The sequence below is a fragment of the Mobula hypostoma genome, chromosome 3 (genome assembly GCF_963921235.1).
Source record: "Mobula hypostoma chromosome 3, sMobHyp1.1, whole genome shotgun sequence".
Taxonomy (NCBI): domain Eukaryota; kingdom Metazoa; phylum Chordata; class Chondrichthyes; order Myliobatiformes; family Myliobatidae; genus Mobula; species Mobula hypostoma.
The window spans coordinates 137,363,224-137,376,780 of record NC_086099.1 but is presented as its reverse complement, the minus strand read 5'-3'; the positions used below and the strand labels follow the sequence as shown (position 1 = coordinate 137,376,780).

Sequence of the window (13,557 nt, the reverse complement as noted above, 5' to 3'; positions counted from 1 at the left end):
CACACTACTACCTTCTCGCTCTTACCCAAGATCTACAACACTAACTGTCCAGTTGGACCATTCTTTATGTCTGTTCCTGTCCCAACAAACTAGTAGCTGCATACCTCGATCCCATTTTGTCTTCTTTGATTCAATCCCTTCCAACCTACATCTGTGACACTTCTTGATATCTTTAAGTTCCCTGGCCCTGATTGCTTCATTTTCACTATCAACATCCAGTCCCCTAAACACATCTATTCCCCATCAGAAAGCCTTAAAAAGTTAGCCCCTTCTTTCTGGACAACAGACCTAACTAGTTCCCCTCCAACACCACCCTCCACCATCTGGCAGAATTAGTCCTCACCCAAAGCAATTTCTCTTTCAGCTCCTCCCACTTTCTCCTAATCTCAGTTGTGAATCACATGGGCCTCAGTTTTATCTGCTTTTTCGTTGGCTATGTGGAACAGTCCATGTCCCAAGCCTACACTGGTAACACTTCTGCACCCATGCTAAACTCATCAATTTCATCAACTTTGATCCAACTTCTACCCTGCCCTCAAATTCAGTTGGTCCATCTCTGACACCTCTCTCCCGTTTCTCAATCTCTCTGTCTCCATCTCTGGAGGCAGGCTGTCTCCTGATAGCTTTTTATAAACCTTCTGTCTCTCACAGCTGTCTTGACTACACCTCCTCCCATCCTGCACTTGTTAAAATGCAATTCTCTTTTCTCAGTTCCTCAGTTCCTCTTATCTCCGCTGCATCTGCTCTCAAGATGAAGCTTTCCATCGCAAAACATCTGAGATGTTCTCTTTCTTTGTACAGGATTTCCCCTCCTCAACTATCAATGCTGCCTCATCCACTTCTCCTCCTTTTCCCAACATCTGCCCTCACCCTACCTTCCTACTGATATAAGAGGGATAGAGCTCCCCTTGTCCTTACCTACTAACCCACCTACCTACACATACACATCATTCTCGACAATGTCTGCCATCTTCAATGGGATTCTCCTACCAGATACTGCTTTCTGCAAAGATTTCTCTCTCTGTTACTCTCTCACCAACTCATCCCTCACCATTGATCTCTTTCCTAGCCTTATCCTTGCAAGCGGGACATGTGCTACACCTGCCCCTACTCCTCCTCCCTCACCAGCGCTCAGGGCTCCAAGCAGTCCTTCCAGGTGAGGCAACACTTCACCTGTGAATCTATTGTACTCAGTGTTCCCGGTGGGCTTCCTCTACATTATCCTGATGTAATTTGAGAGACCGCTTTGTCAAGTGTTCCCCACAAAAGGCGTCATTTCACAGTGGCCATCCATTTTAATTCTACTTCCCAATCCCATTCTGACATGTCAGTCCATGGCCTCCTCTACATTCACGCTGAGGTCATCCTCATATTAGAGGAGCAACACCTCATATCCTGTCTGAGTAGCCTCCATAACCTTTTCTGGATAGAAACATCGATTTCTCTAACCTTCAGTAATTTCTCCCCCCTCCATCTTCTGCCATTCTCCATTCTGGTTCCCCTTCTTTTCTCACCCACCCATCACTCCATCCGGCACCTTCCTCCTTCCTTTTCTCCCATGGTGAACTCTGCCCTCCAATCAGATTTCTTCTTCTTCAGCCCTTTAGCTCCTCCACCTATCACCTCCCAACTTCATCACCCTTCCCCACCCACCCACCCACATTCCCCTCACCTGTTCTCACCTCACACCTGCCACCTTGTACTCTCCTTCCAGCACCTTTCTTATTCTAGATCCTTCCCCTTTCCTTTCCAGTCCCGATGAAAGGCCTCAGCCCAAAATGTTGACTGCCTATTCTTCTCCATAGTTGCCGCCTGATCTGTTGTATTTCTCCAGTATTGTGTGTGTTGTTATTGAGTAAGTTTTGTATATTATCCAGCTTTATAATGCAACTCAGTAATGATATGGCTGTGAGACTGATGGTCCATTTTTCAATTCATCTCAATACTCACAGGAACAACAGAGGCCTTGTTTGCCAAAACCAATCAGCATGTTCAAGCAGAGATTGCAGTAGGCAGGTTTGTTGAAGTGTTTCAGCCTCCAAACGTGTTGACCATCATCCTTCACATTCTGCCAAGGAAGAGCAATCAGTAATCCAGATTATGCTACCGCTTACAAATAAAAAATACTCAATTAATTCAGTTTAACATTTATTATAATCACTCTGAAAGGAGATTGCAGATAGCTGCTGCAGGAATAAAGGGAACCATTAGGAAACAATTTTAACTTCCCTCTTATTGACAGATTATCATAGAACAAAGAAATTGGATGGGGCAGAATTTTTTATTTGTGTCTGTGAAAGTTTTCACAAGCGATATGTAGATGGCTCTCATGGACTAATAAACTTTAGCAAGACCCTTTACGAGGTCTCACGTGGTAGGTTTGTGTGGAAGGTTAGACCATAAGACCATAAGACAAAGGAGCAGAAATCAGCCATTCAGCCCATCGAGTCTGCTCCGCCATTTTGTCATGAGCTGATCCATTCTCCCATTTAGTCCCACTCCCCTGCCTTCTCACCATAACCTTTGATGCCCTGGCTACTCAGATACCTATCAACCTCTGCCTTAAATACACCCAATGACTTAGCCTCCACTGCTGCCCGTGGCAACAAATTCCATAGATTCACCACCCTCTGGCTGAAAAAATTTCTTCGCATTTCTGTTCTGAATGGGAGCCCTTCAATCTTTTAGTCATGCCCTCTCGTACTAGACTCCCCCATCATGGGAAACAACTCTGCCACATCCACTCTGTCCATGCCTTTCAACATTCAAAATGTTTCTATGAGGTCCCCCCTCATTCTTCTAAACTCCAAGGAGTACAGTCCAAGAGCTGTCAATCGTTCCTCATATGTTAACCCTCTCATTCCAGGAATCATTCTAGTGAATCTTCTCTGAACCTTCTCCAATGTCACCACATCCTTTCTTAAATAAGGAGCCCAGAACTGCACACAGTACTCCAAGTGAGGTCTTACCAGTGCCTTATACAGCCTCAACATCACATCCCTGCTCCTATACTCTATTTCTCTAGAAATGGTTGGATCATATGTGACCTGGAATGAACTAACAAACTGGCTAGGTGGTAGGACATAAAAGGTGGAGACAGAGACTTGTTTTGAACAAAATGGTACAACATAAAATAAATAGAAGCTAGGCATATTACTTGATTTTCCCAATATCTCCCTCTGCATTTCTTTACTCACTTATAGTCAAAAAAATAGATATTCAGACTTGAATAATCACAGCTTTACTGTGCCTCTGCTGGTTATTATTTTTGATGGTAGGATACAATATGGAAACAATTGTTAGTGTTTCCCTCAAGTGGGACCCAGACCCAAGTAGTCACAGGGTAATCTAGTCAGCTGCATACCTTAGTTTGATTAAATCATCAGTGATATTTTCCTCTAAGACCATAGGATATAGGAGCAGAATTAGGCCATTTGGCCCATCAAATCTTCTCTGCAATTTCATCATGGCTGATCCGTTTCTCTTCTTAGCCCTAGTTGACTACCTTCCTCCCATACCCCTTCATGCTCTTAATAATCAGGAAGCTATCAACCCCTGCCTTCAATATACATAAAGTCTTGGCTTCCACTGCTGCCTGTGGCAATGAATTTTACAGATTCACCACTCTCTGGCCAAAGAAATTCCTCCTCATCTCCGTTCTAACAGGACACCCTTCTACTCTGAGGCTGTGTCCTCTGGTCTTAGACTCTCCCACCATAGGAATCATCTACTCTATCAGGGCCTTTCACCATTTGACAAGATTCAAAGTGGTCACCCCTCATTCTTCTGAATTCCAGTCAATGCAGGCCCAGAGTCATCAAACGCTCTTCATGTGATAAGCCATTCAATCCCGGAATCAATTTTGTGAACCTCCTTTGAAGCCCCCTCCAGATTCAGCATATCCTTTCGAAAATAAGGGGTACAAAAATGCACACAAAACTCCAAGTGAGGCCTCACCTGTGCTTTGTAAAGTCTCAAAGTTACATCACTGTTTTTATATTCCAATCCTCTTGAAATGAATGCCAACATTGCATGTCTTCCTTACCACAGACTCTACCTGAAAATTAACCTTTAGGGAATCCTAAAGGACTCTCAACTTCCAAGGCACCTCAGATTTTTTTTTTGTATTTTCTCTCCATTTAGAAAATAGTCAATCCTTTCATTTCTTCTACCAGAGTGCATATCCATACACTTCCCAGCACTGAATTCCATATGCCACTTCTTTGCCCATTCTCCTAATCTGTCCAAGTCCTTCCGTAGCCTCGCTATTTCCTCAAAACTACCAGCCCCTCCACCTATTTTTGTATTGGCTACAAACTTTGCAACAAAGCCATTAATTCTATCATCCAAATCATTGATGTATCATGTAAAAAAATCAGAAAAAGACAAATGTGCTCAATCAGGATTAAAATAGTCATAATATTTTATATCAGAATGCATACAAACAATAAATTTCTAAACACTGCACCAATCATTGTTCTTCGCTGATCATTTTCACCAACCATTATGTTGAATAGGAATATACATTTTTCTATGCTAAGGCAGAAAAGGTACCTAATTAAATAAGAAAAAAGATCTATTGTTTGGGAATTTACCAACAATAATAGGCTGAAATGGCCTAACCTAGAGTGACCTAGTATTTGTGTCCTGGAAAACTTTCTATCTGATTTTTCCATTCTCCTTTTCAGAAAATATCCATCTTCCACTTGACACTGTTCCATCACTGCATTAGTGAGACTCGCAAGCTTAGAAGTCACACATATTATCTACATACCTCAATGCTCCTTGAAGTAACTTGCTGGTGTTTCAATCTATCACATAGAGCTTGCCATTTTTGCACTTGCCACACACGTCACTCACTTTTACTAGAAATACTTGCTATTTTCATCAAATAACATCCACCACAGGAATTATTTGCAAAATGACTGCTCAATCTATGATTTCAATCAAGGTGTATCTTTTGAAAATCAAAAAAGTTAGGAAATTGAAATAAAGACAACAGGTGCTGAAACACTCAATAGGCAGCATCAGTGGCAAATGGAACAGCTAACATTTCAAGTCAAAAGCCATTCATCAGAACTGGGAAAGGAAGAAAAGAAAAATAATTATTTGACCCAACTTTCCTTTCAGAATTCCAATGAAGGTTTTCAACCTGAAAAGTTAGCTGTTCCTCTATCCACAGACGCTACCTGCCTTGGTGAATATTTCCAACATTTTCTGTTTTTTCATGTTACACTTTTTGGTGAGTTTACCAAATGCATATTCTCTGTCTTGAACTTGGAAAGCTCCTCTGATTATAGCCTATATTGGTTCCTTAAGCAGATGTTGTTGATTCATCAATCAGCTGCTTGTACGTCATTAAAGTGCCATCGCCTGCATGTTGAGATTTCAGTGATAATGTCTAAAGGAGACAGTTGGCTAAGTGAGGTCATCCCTTTTCCCTTCTAAATATATTGGTTACTTTTCTATTTAACTTTAAATTAAATCCTATCCAACATTTTTGGATTAGATTCTTCTCCCCTGGCATCAGATTTTCAAATGAACATTACCTCATACTTTGCCTTCTTTTTGCACTAGTTATTTAAATATTGGAACTTTTTTTTAGTTTTCAGTTTTGGAGTTTTTTTGGATTGCATTGTAAGCTGCTGCAAAACAACAAATTTCATGACATTGGTTAGTGATAATAAATGTGATTCTGATTAACTGCAATGTGGGAAATTCACTTTACAGCAAAGCATCAAGTGTAAACACATTTTCAGAATCAGAATCCGGTTTGATATCACCAGCATGTGTCGTGAAACTTATTAACCTAGTGGCAGCAGTACAATGCAACACATGATAAATAGAGAAAAATAAATAAATAAATTACAGCTGTAACACCCTGGGAAAGGTGTCACTGCTAATGTAATGGTCTTTCTGTAGAAGCAGTGTTTGGGTTAAGGTGAGAGATAACGGGTGTTATGGAATGTGAACTGGGTCCTTTGCTCGGTGAAAGATGAAGAGAGAAGACACTGGAGAGAACCCGTTGTAGGATACCACCCAGTGCAGAGATCATGATTTGATGGCACCAAGATCGACTGAGAATTGGTGAATTCAGCTCCAACTAGTGCTCGTTTGACTGTTAAATTATAATGGGCCCTTTCTGTTTTTTTCTTTCTTTTCTTTACTAAACCTTTAGGTAAAATTCATAACCTTTAATTGTATGCAGTGTGCTATCTGTTGTTTCTTGGCACTGCCTTGTAACAGGATTGCAAATTACAGAGCATCCACACAAACCGGGGTTTGGGGTGGGTGAGCCGGCTCACTCTCACGGTTTTGCAGGACCGGAGCGTGTATTCACTAGACTTACGCAGCCAAAGAAACTAGCAGGGTTTCACAGTAAGTGTATACATGTATATTAAATAGTTAAATTAATAATCAGAGTGAAAAAACAGAACTAAAAAAGTGATATAGTGTTCATGTACCTCATTCCTGATAGTAACAATTAGAAGAGGGCATGCCTTGGGTGATGGGGTCCTTAATAACGGATGCTGTTTTTCTAATGCCACTAAGTCTTGAAAATGTCTTGGATATTATAGAGGCTAGTACTCATAATGAAGCGACTAATTTTACAACTTACTGTAGATTCTTTAATTTTTAAATTTTAAATGCTAAATTAATTCAGTCTTTGTTTAGTCATAAATTATGCTATCTCTAAGAAAACAAAAGCAAAATAATGCTAAATATAGACAAATGAAACAGAACAAAAATAAATACAAGAAACAACCCGTGGACAGGCCGTACTGGAGAAGAGTAACAGAGTCAATGCTTCAATCAGATGATCATTAGGTCTGTGCTTATGAACTTAGCTTATTTTTTTAAAAATCACATCTATTGTGAAAGCTGCTTTGTTTTTCTGCTATCTAATAGCAGAGCATTTGTAACATTTTCTGAACATCTTAAGAAAATTATGTGTTCATGGTCCACTGTGAATGAGATTAGATTAGATTAGAATAGATTAGCTTTATTTGTCACATGTACATTGAAGCATCCAGTGAAATGCATGATTTGCGTCAATGACCAACACAATCTGAGGATGTGCTGGTGGCAGCCCACAAGAGTTGCAATGCTTCTGTCGCCAATGTAACTTACTAACTTCAACCTGTCCTTCTTTGGAATGTAGGAGGGAAGAAGAGTATTGGGAGGAAAGCCACATGGTCATGGGGAGAACATACAAACTCCTTACAGACAGCAGTGGGAAATGCAGCCTAATCACTGATGCTGTAAATGTTGCACTAATTGCTATGCTACTGAGCCACCTACAGACAGTGGGAACTGAACCCTAATGCAGAGTGGTGGGGTAACTTATTATTCTGAATCCTAGCAGCACAGGTAATTATTAAAGGTACCATTCAAAACAAAAGGAGGAACTTAACAGTGCTTTGGCCAAGTGTTAATCCATCAGCTAAAATGATTACAGGCTCTCTGCACATCATAGGATTTTTGTACATTGTTCGGACACAACTGGGCAAGGTTTAGCACTTACATGAGAAAGCCTGCCGATGCTGAAAATCGAAGCAACGCACACAAAATGCTGGAGGAAATCAGCAAGTCAGGCAGTATCTATAGAAAAGAGTAACTAGTTGAAGTTTCGGGCCGAGGCCCTTCATCAAGAATGGATAAAAAGATAAGAAGTCAGAGCAATAAGGTGGAGTGGGGGGAGGGAGGAAGAAGTACTAGGTGATAGGTAAATCCAGGAGGGGAGGAAGGGGTGAAGTAAAGAGCTGGGATGTTGATTGATGAAATAGAGAAATGGCTGGAGAAGGGGAATCTGATAGGAGAGGGTAGAAGACCATGGAAGAAAAGGAAGGAGGACCACCAGAGGGAGATGATGGGCAGGTAAGGAAGTAAGATGAGAGAGGGAATTGGGAATTGGGAATAGGGGAATGGTGAAGAAGGGGTGGGAAGGCAATTAACGTAAATTTGAGAATTCAATGTTCATGCCATCATTGTGGAGGTTACCCAGACGGAAGTGGGGAGAAGATGGTGGCGCAACAGCAACACACGTGGCCACTTCGGTGATGATATCTGTTATCTGTCAAGTATGGGACCATGCACAATTCTGATTTGATGGAGACAGACGTGACAGCACGGAGAAACATCTGGAAAACTTCTGAAATGCCCGCTTCGCTGCCACTGCTACTGTGTAGTAACCGGAATCTCCAGAGCTGAAGGCCCCGAAATCCTCGGATTCGCGTGTTTCAGCGGCCGGGGAGAGGTCGAAGGCACTCGGCAGAGGATGGCACTCAGGAAGTTGTATCAGAGAAGCTGGTCGGAAGCTCAAAGTTTTCGGACGGATGGACTCAGTGTTGGCTGGGTTCGGCTGCTTCCAAGGTATCGGCAAGTTGATGGTCCCTGGAGGTTTATGGCGGGGAGATTCTCCCTTTTGCCGCCTGCAATTGGGGACTCGGGAGTCAATCGACTCGGGACTTTGAGACTTTTTCTTACTGTGCCCATGGTCTGTTCTTCATCAAATTATGGTATTGCTTTGCACTGCTGTAACTATATGTTATAATTATGTGGTTCTGTCAGTGTTAGTCTTTGGTTTGTCCTGTTTTCTGTGATATCACTCCAGAGAAACATTTTATCATTTCTTAATGCATGTATGCACTTCTAAATGACAATAAAAGAGGAGTGAGTGTTCTCATAATCTAAACCTAATATAGTGTTGCTCTTCCAGCCCGAGTAGGGTCTCATTGCGGCAGTAGAGGAAGCCCTGGACTGACATATCGGAATGGCAATGTAAAGCAGAATTGAAATGGGAGGCCACCGGCAAATCTGAGCGTAGGTGCTTGGCAAAATGGTCTCCCAATCTACATCGGGTCTCATTGATGTACAGGAGGCCACACTGGGAGCACAAGATACAGTAGTTAACCCCAACAGGCGCACAGGTGAAGTGTTGCCTCACCTGGAAGGACTGTTTGAGGACCCGAATGGTAGTGAGGGAGGATGTGTAGAGGCAGGTGGGGCATGTTTCACTTTCAAGGGTAGGTCCCAGAAAGGAGATCAGCGGAGAAGAATGAAAGGACAAGGGAGTCACACAAGGTGCAATCCTTGCAGAAAGCTGAAACACCTGCTTAGCTCCTCCCCCGATCACGGTCAAGTGAAGCCATGGGAACAGGTTGTGAATGGTCGTATGAGCAGCTGGTACAGATCACAATTCTTCGTTATGCAACTACTGACGCCAGGCAGACTAACTCTGAAGAGTTCTGATAATGGCTGGGGTTACCCACATTGGAAAGACACTGTCCAGAAGAAGGCAATAGCAACAACTTCTGTAGAAAAATCATGATCATGAGACGGTGGTCACCTACATCATACAATATGGCACACAATTGTTCTGTCGCTCAACCCTCACCTGCTTCATCAATAACCTTCCTTCTATCAAAAGGTCACAAGTGGGGATGTTCGCTGATGACTGCACAATGTTGTGCACCATTCTGACTCCTCAGATAGTGAAACAGTTCATACCCAAATACAGCAGAAACCGGGCAACATCCAGGGTTGGGCTGACAATTGGCAAGTAACATTCAAGCCACACAAGTACCAGGCAATGATCACCTCCACCAAGAAAGGCTCTAACCATCGTCCCTTGACATTCAGTGGCATCACCATCACTGAATCTCCTACTATCAACATCCTGGGGGCTTACCATTGACAGGAAACAGAACTAGTCTAGCCACATAAACACCCTGGCTACCAGAGCAGGTCAAAGTCTAGGAATTCTGCAGCATGTAATTCACCTCCTGACTCCCCACAGCCTGTCCACCAGCTACAAGACTCAGATCAGGAGGGTATTAGAATACTCGCCATTCCCCTGGATACGTGCAGCTCTATCAACACTCAAGAAGCTTGACACCATCCAGTACAAGGCAGTCCACTTGATTGGTAGCCCTTCCACAAGCATCCAATCCCTCCACCATTGATGAACAGTTGCAGCAGTGCACAATATTTACAAGATGCACTACAACAACACACCAAAGTTCCTAAGGCAGCACCTTCCAGACTGATGACTGCTACCATCTAGAACAACGAGAACAGCAGATACCTGGGACCACCATCACTTGGAAATCCCCCACCACGTCATTCACCATCCTGACTTGGAAACATATTGCTGTTCCTTCATTGTTGTTCGGTCAAAACCATGGAATTCCCTCCCTAACAACACTGTGGGTTTATCTACACCTCAGAGGCTGCAGCAGTTCAAGAAGGCAGCTCATCACCACCTTCTCAAGGGCAACTAGGTATGGGCAATAAATGATGGCTTAGTTGGCAATGCCCACATCCCATAAATGAATAGATAAAAAGAAAGAATTTCTGTTCATGGAGGAATCTTGCACTCTGAAGGAATAAAAGATATTGAGTTACTGTGTAGGAACTAAAATCCATAACCGTCTGAGTATGTAGCAAGGCAGGGGCAAGGGAGTGCTCCCCTGTTGTGCAACTGTTCTTTCATCTGTCTGTACACACTAATGCTTTATCACTTCTGCTTTTTAAGCAAATATGATAGCTGACTACTTTCAACCACACAATTAGTCCCTTATATACAACAGCAGCATACAGTGTGTTTGGTAACATTTCATCTATGAGAACTAGCTTGTCCATATGAATATAGAAACATAGAAAATAGGTGCAGGAGTAGGCCATTCGGCCCTTTGAGCCTGTACCGCCATTCAGTATGATCATGGCTGATCATCCAACTCAGAACCCTGTAGCAGCCTTCCCTCCATACCCCCGATTCCCTTTAGCCACAAAGGATCTAACTCCCTCTCAAATATAGCCAATGAACTGGCCTCAACAGTTTCCTGTGGCAGAGAATTCCACAGATTCACCACTCTCTGTGTGAAGAAGTTTTTCCTCATCTCGGTCCAAAAAGGCTTCCCCTTTATCCTCAAACTGTGACCCCTCGTTCTGGACTTCCCCAACATCGGGAACAATCTTCCTGCATCTAGCCTGTCCAATCCCTTTAGAGTTTTATACGTTTCAATCAGATCCCCCCTCAATCTTCTAAATTCCAACGAGTATAAGCCTAGTTGATCCAGTCTTTCATCATATGAAAGTCTTGCCATCCCAGGAATCAATCTGGTGAAGCTTGTTTGTACTCCCTCTATGGCAAGGATCTCTGTCCTCAGATTAGGGGACCAAAACTGCACACAATACTCCAGGTGTGGTCTCACCAAGGCCTTGTACAACTGCATTAGTATCTCCCTGCTCCTGTACTCGAATCCTCTTGCTATGAATGCCAGCATACCATTCGCCTTTTTCACCGCCTGATGCCCACTTTCAATGACTGATGTATAATGACACCCCGGTCTCGTTGCAACTCCCCTTTTCGTAATCGGCCACCATTCAGATAATAATCTGTTTTCCTGTTTTTGCCACCAAAGTGGATAACCTCACATTTATCCACATTAAATTGAATCTGCCATGAATTTGCCTACTCACCTAACTTATCCAAGTCACCCTGCATCCTCTTAGCATCCTCCTTACAGCTAACACTGCCACCCAGCTTCGTGCCATCCGCAAACTTGGAGATGCTGCATTTACTTCCCTCATCTAAGTTATTAATATATATTGCAAACAACTGGGGTCTCAGCACGGAGCCTTGCGGTGTTGCACACCTGGACACAAAAGAGACTTCCAGGCATATGGATATATAAAATAAGAGAAGAGACCCTCGCCACCACTCCCACCCACAAGCCTGTGCATAGATAACCTGATCTGTTTGTATTCAGGTCAGTTTCTATCACCCCGTCAGAAGTGTTCACCAATTTGCTTATTAAGAATTCCTCTATCTCACCCTTAAAAATGACAACGGTCTACTTCCAACACTATTTAACGAAGAGGTTTACAAATATTGATGGCCCAATGAAATGTGTTCCTTGCCCCATCAAATGGCTGAACTTCTTTTGCAGTGGTGAACTCAGCCATGCAGAAATATGAATCAACGGATCACAGGTACCTAAAGATGTGCAACAATTTGTGTCACTACTGTTGCACCAGCACGTAACAGTACTTGTGGTGAAAAACATGGGAAAATATTTCATTAACTTCCCGTAGAGCCCTAAGTACACATTATAACAAGGACCAAGTTGTCCAAGCTGTTATGTATTCATGTATATTTTGACTCTTCCACGCTTCTGTCAGTCTTCCCTGTGTGCTACGTACTGAACATTGTGTGAGAAGGCATTCTGGGTAGATGAATTACAAGGAAAATAAACAGTAGCATATTTGTTCATCACCTCTCCATCTCTTGTGTGTTTTTCATGGTCACCCAGCTTCCCAGTACCACAAACATAATATCTGACAATGAGATAACAAGCCCTCAAACGATATTTATTGCTTTGTTCCCTTTGGCAAGAAAAGTCAGTATGTGTTGCACACCTGGACACAAAAGGGACTTCCAGGCATGCAGAAGTTTAAAATAACGTCTTTATTTTCCTTTCTGGAAACACCGGAACACAGCGCATCAACTCTCCATGCATGCTGCCGGGCCGTCTCCGTCTACTCCCTCACGTGCACACTCCCATGCCCCCAGGACCCCTCAGCTGCCCCAAGTGCCTGTATAAGCTTTGCCCCTCGTAACCATCAATTAACCTCCTAAAATATTACTATTGCTAGTGCAACTGACCATTAATCAAATTGTGAATGAACAAAATAACAAACCAAAGCAATAAAAATAATATGAACATATTATAAGAAAATTAGGGGGGTATCCAGTGTCCATTAATATGCTCCACATTATTATGGGTCCCACATGTGCAATGTTGGTGATGTACCTCTGTGCAATGTGGGTGAGCGAAAAGAAAGCAGCCGTAGGAAGTATGGAGAGTGAAGAATCCAAGGGGAGAGAATGAGAATGGACAGTTAAATGAAACGAGAGAGAGAGAGAGGGGGGAGGGGGAGGGTGAGAGGGAGAAGGAGAGGGAGAAGGAAAGGGAGAAGGAGAGAGGGAGAGAGAGAGAGAGAGAGGGAGAGAGAGGAGGGCAAGAGAGGGAGGGAGGAGAGAGAGAAAGAGGGAGAGGGAGGGAGGGGAGAGAGAGAGAGGGAGAGGGAGAGAGGAGGAGAGGAGGTGAGGAGGGGAGTGGGAGAGGGGGAGAGAGGGAGGGAGAGGGAGAGGGAGACAGACAGACAAACAAACAGACAGACACACACACACACACACCTGTAAGTCTAGCTATCGTTTCTGGACTGTGATTGAGTTTGAAAGTGACGACAATGTTTGGAAGTATGGGCTATATAACAAAACGACAGAGCAATGGAGTTCATATGCTGAAAGATTAAATATTTTGCACAGGCAAATCAAATTTCAGATGCTATTCATGTTCCAACTTTTCTGACTGTGATGGGTGCAAAAATGTTTAATTCATTACACAGTCTAGTGCAATTTGCTAAGCTTGGCAATAAGTCTTGTGAGGAGACGGTTAAAGTCTTCAAAGAACATTATTCATTAAAACTTTGAGTATTGCTGGGTGGTTTAAGTTTAATGAAAGGAATCAAGAGGAAAGCAAGTCTATT

The 13,557-nt window shown here is 42.8% G+C and overlaps 1 protein-coding gene across 2 annotated transcripts in view; it reads right to left on the bottom strand.

The window, feature by feature from the left end:
- The window catches only part of dgkb (diacylglycerol kinase, beta), an 828,029-nt gene that overhangs the window by 514,391 nt on the left and 300,081 nt on the right, over positions 1–13,557 (bottom strand). For both annotated transcript variants that reach the window (XM_063043772.1, XM_063043771.1), the window contains exon 10: positions 1,951–2,068. In XM_063043772.1, the coding sequence (XP_062899842.1) occupies positions 1,951–2,068 (118 nt within the window). The remainder of the gene's footprint in view (positions 1–1,950; positions 2,069–13,557) is intronic.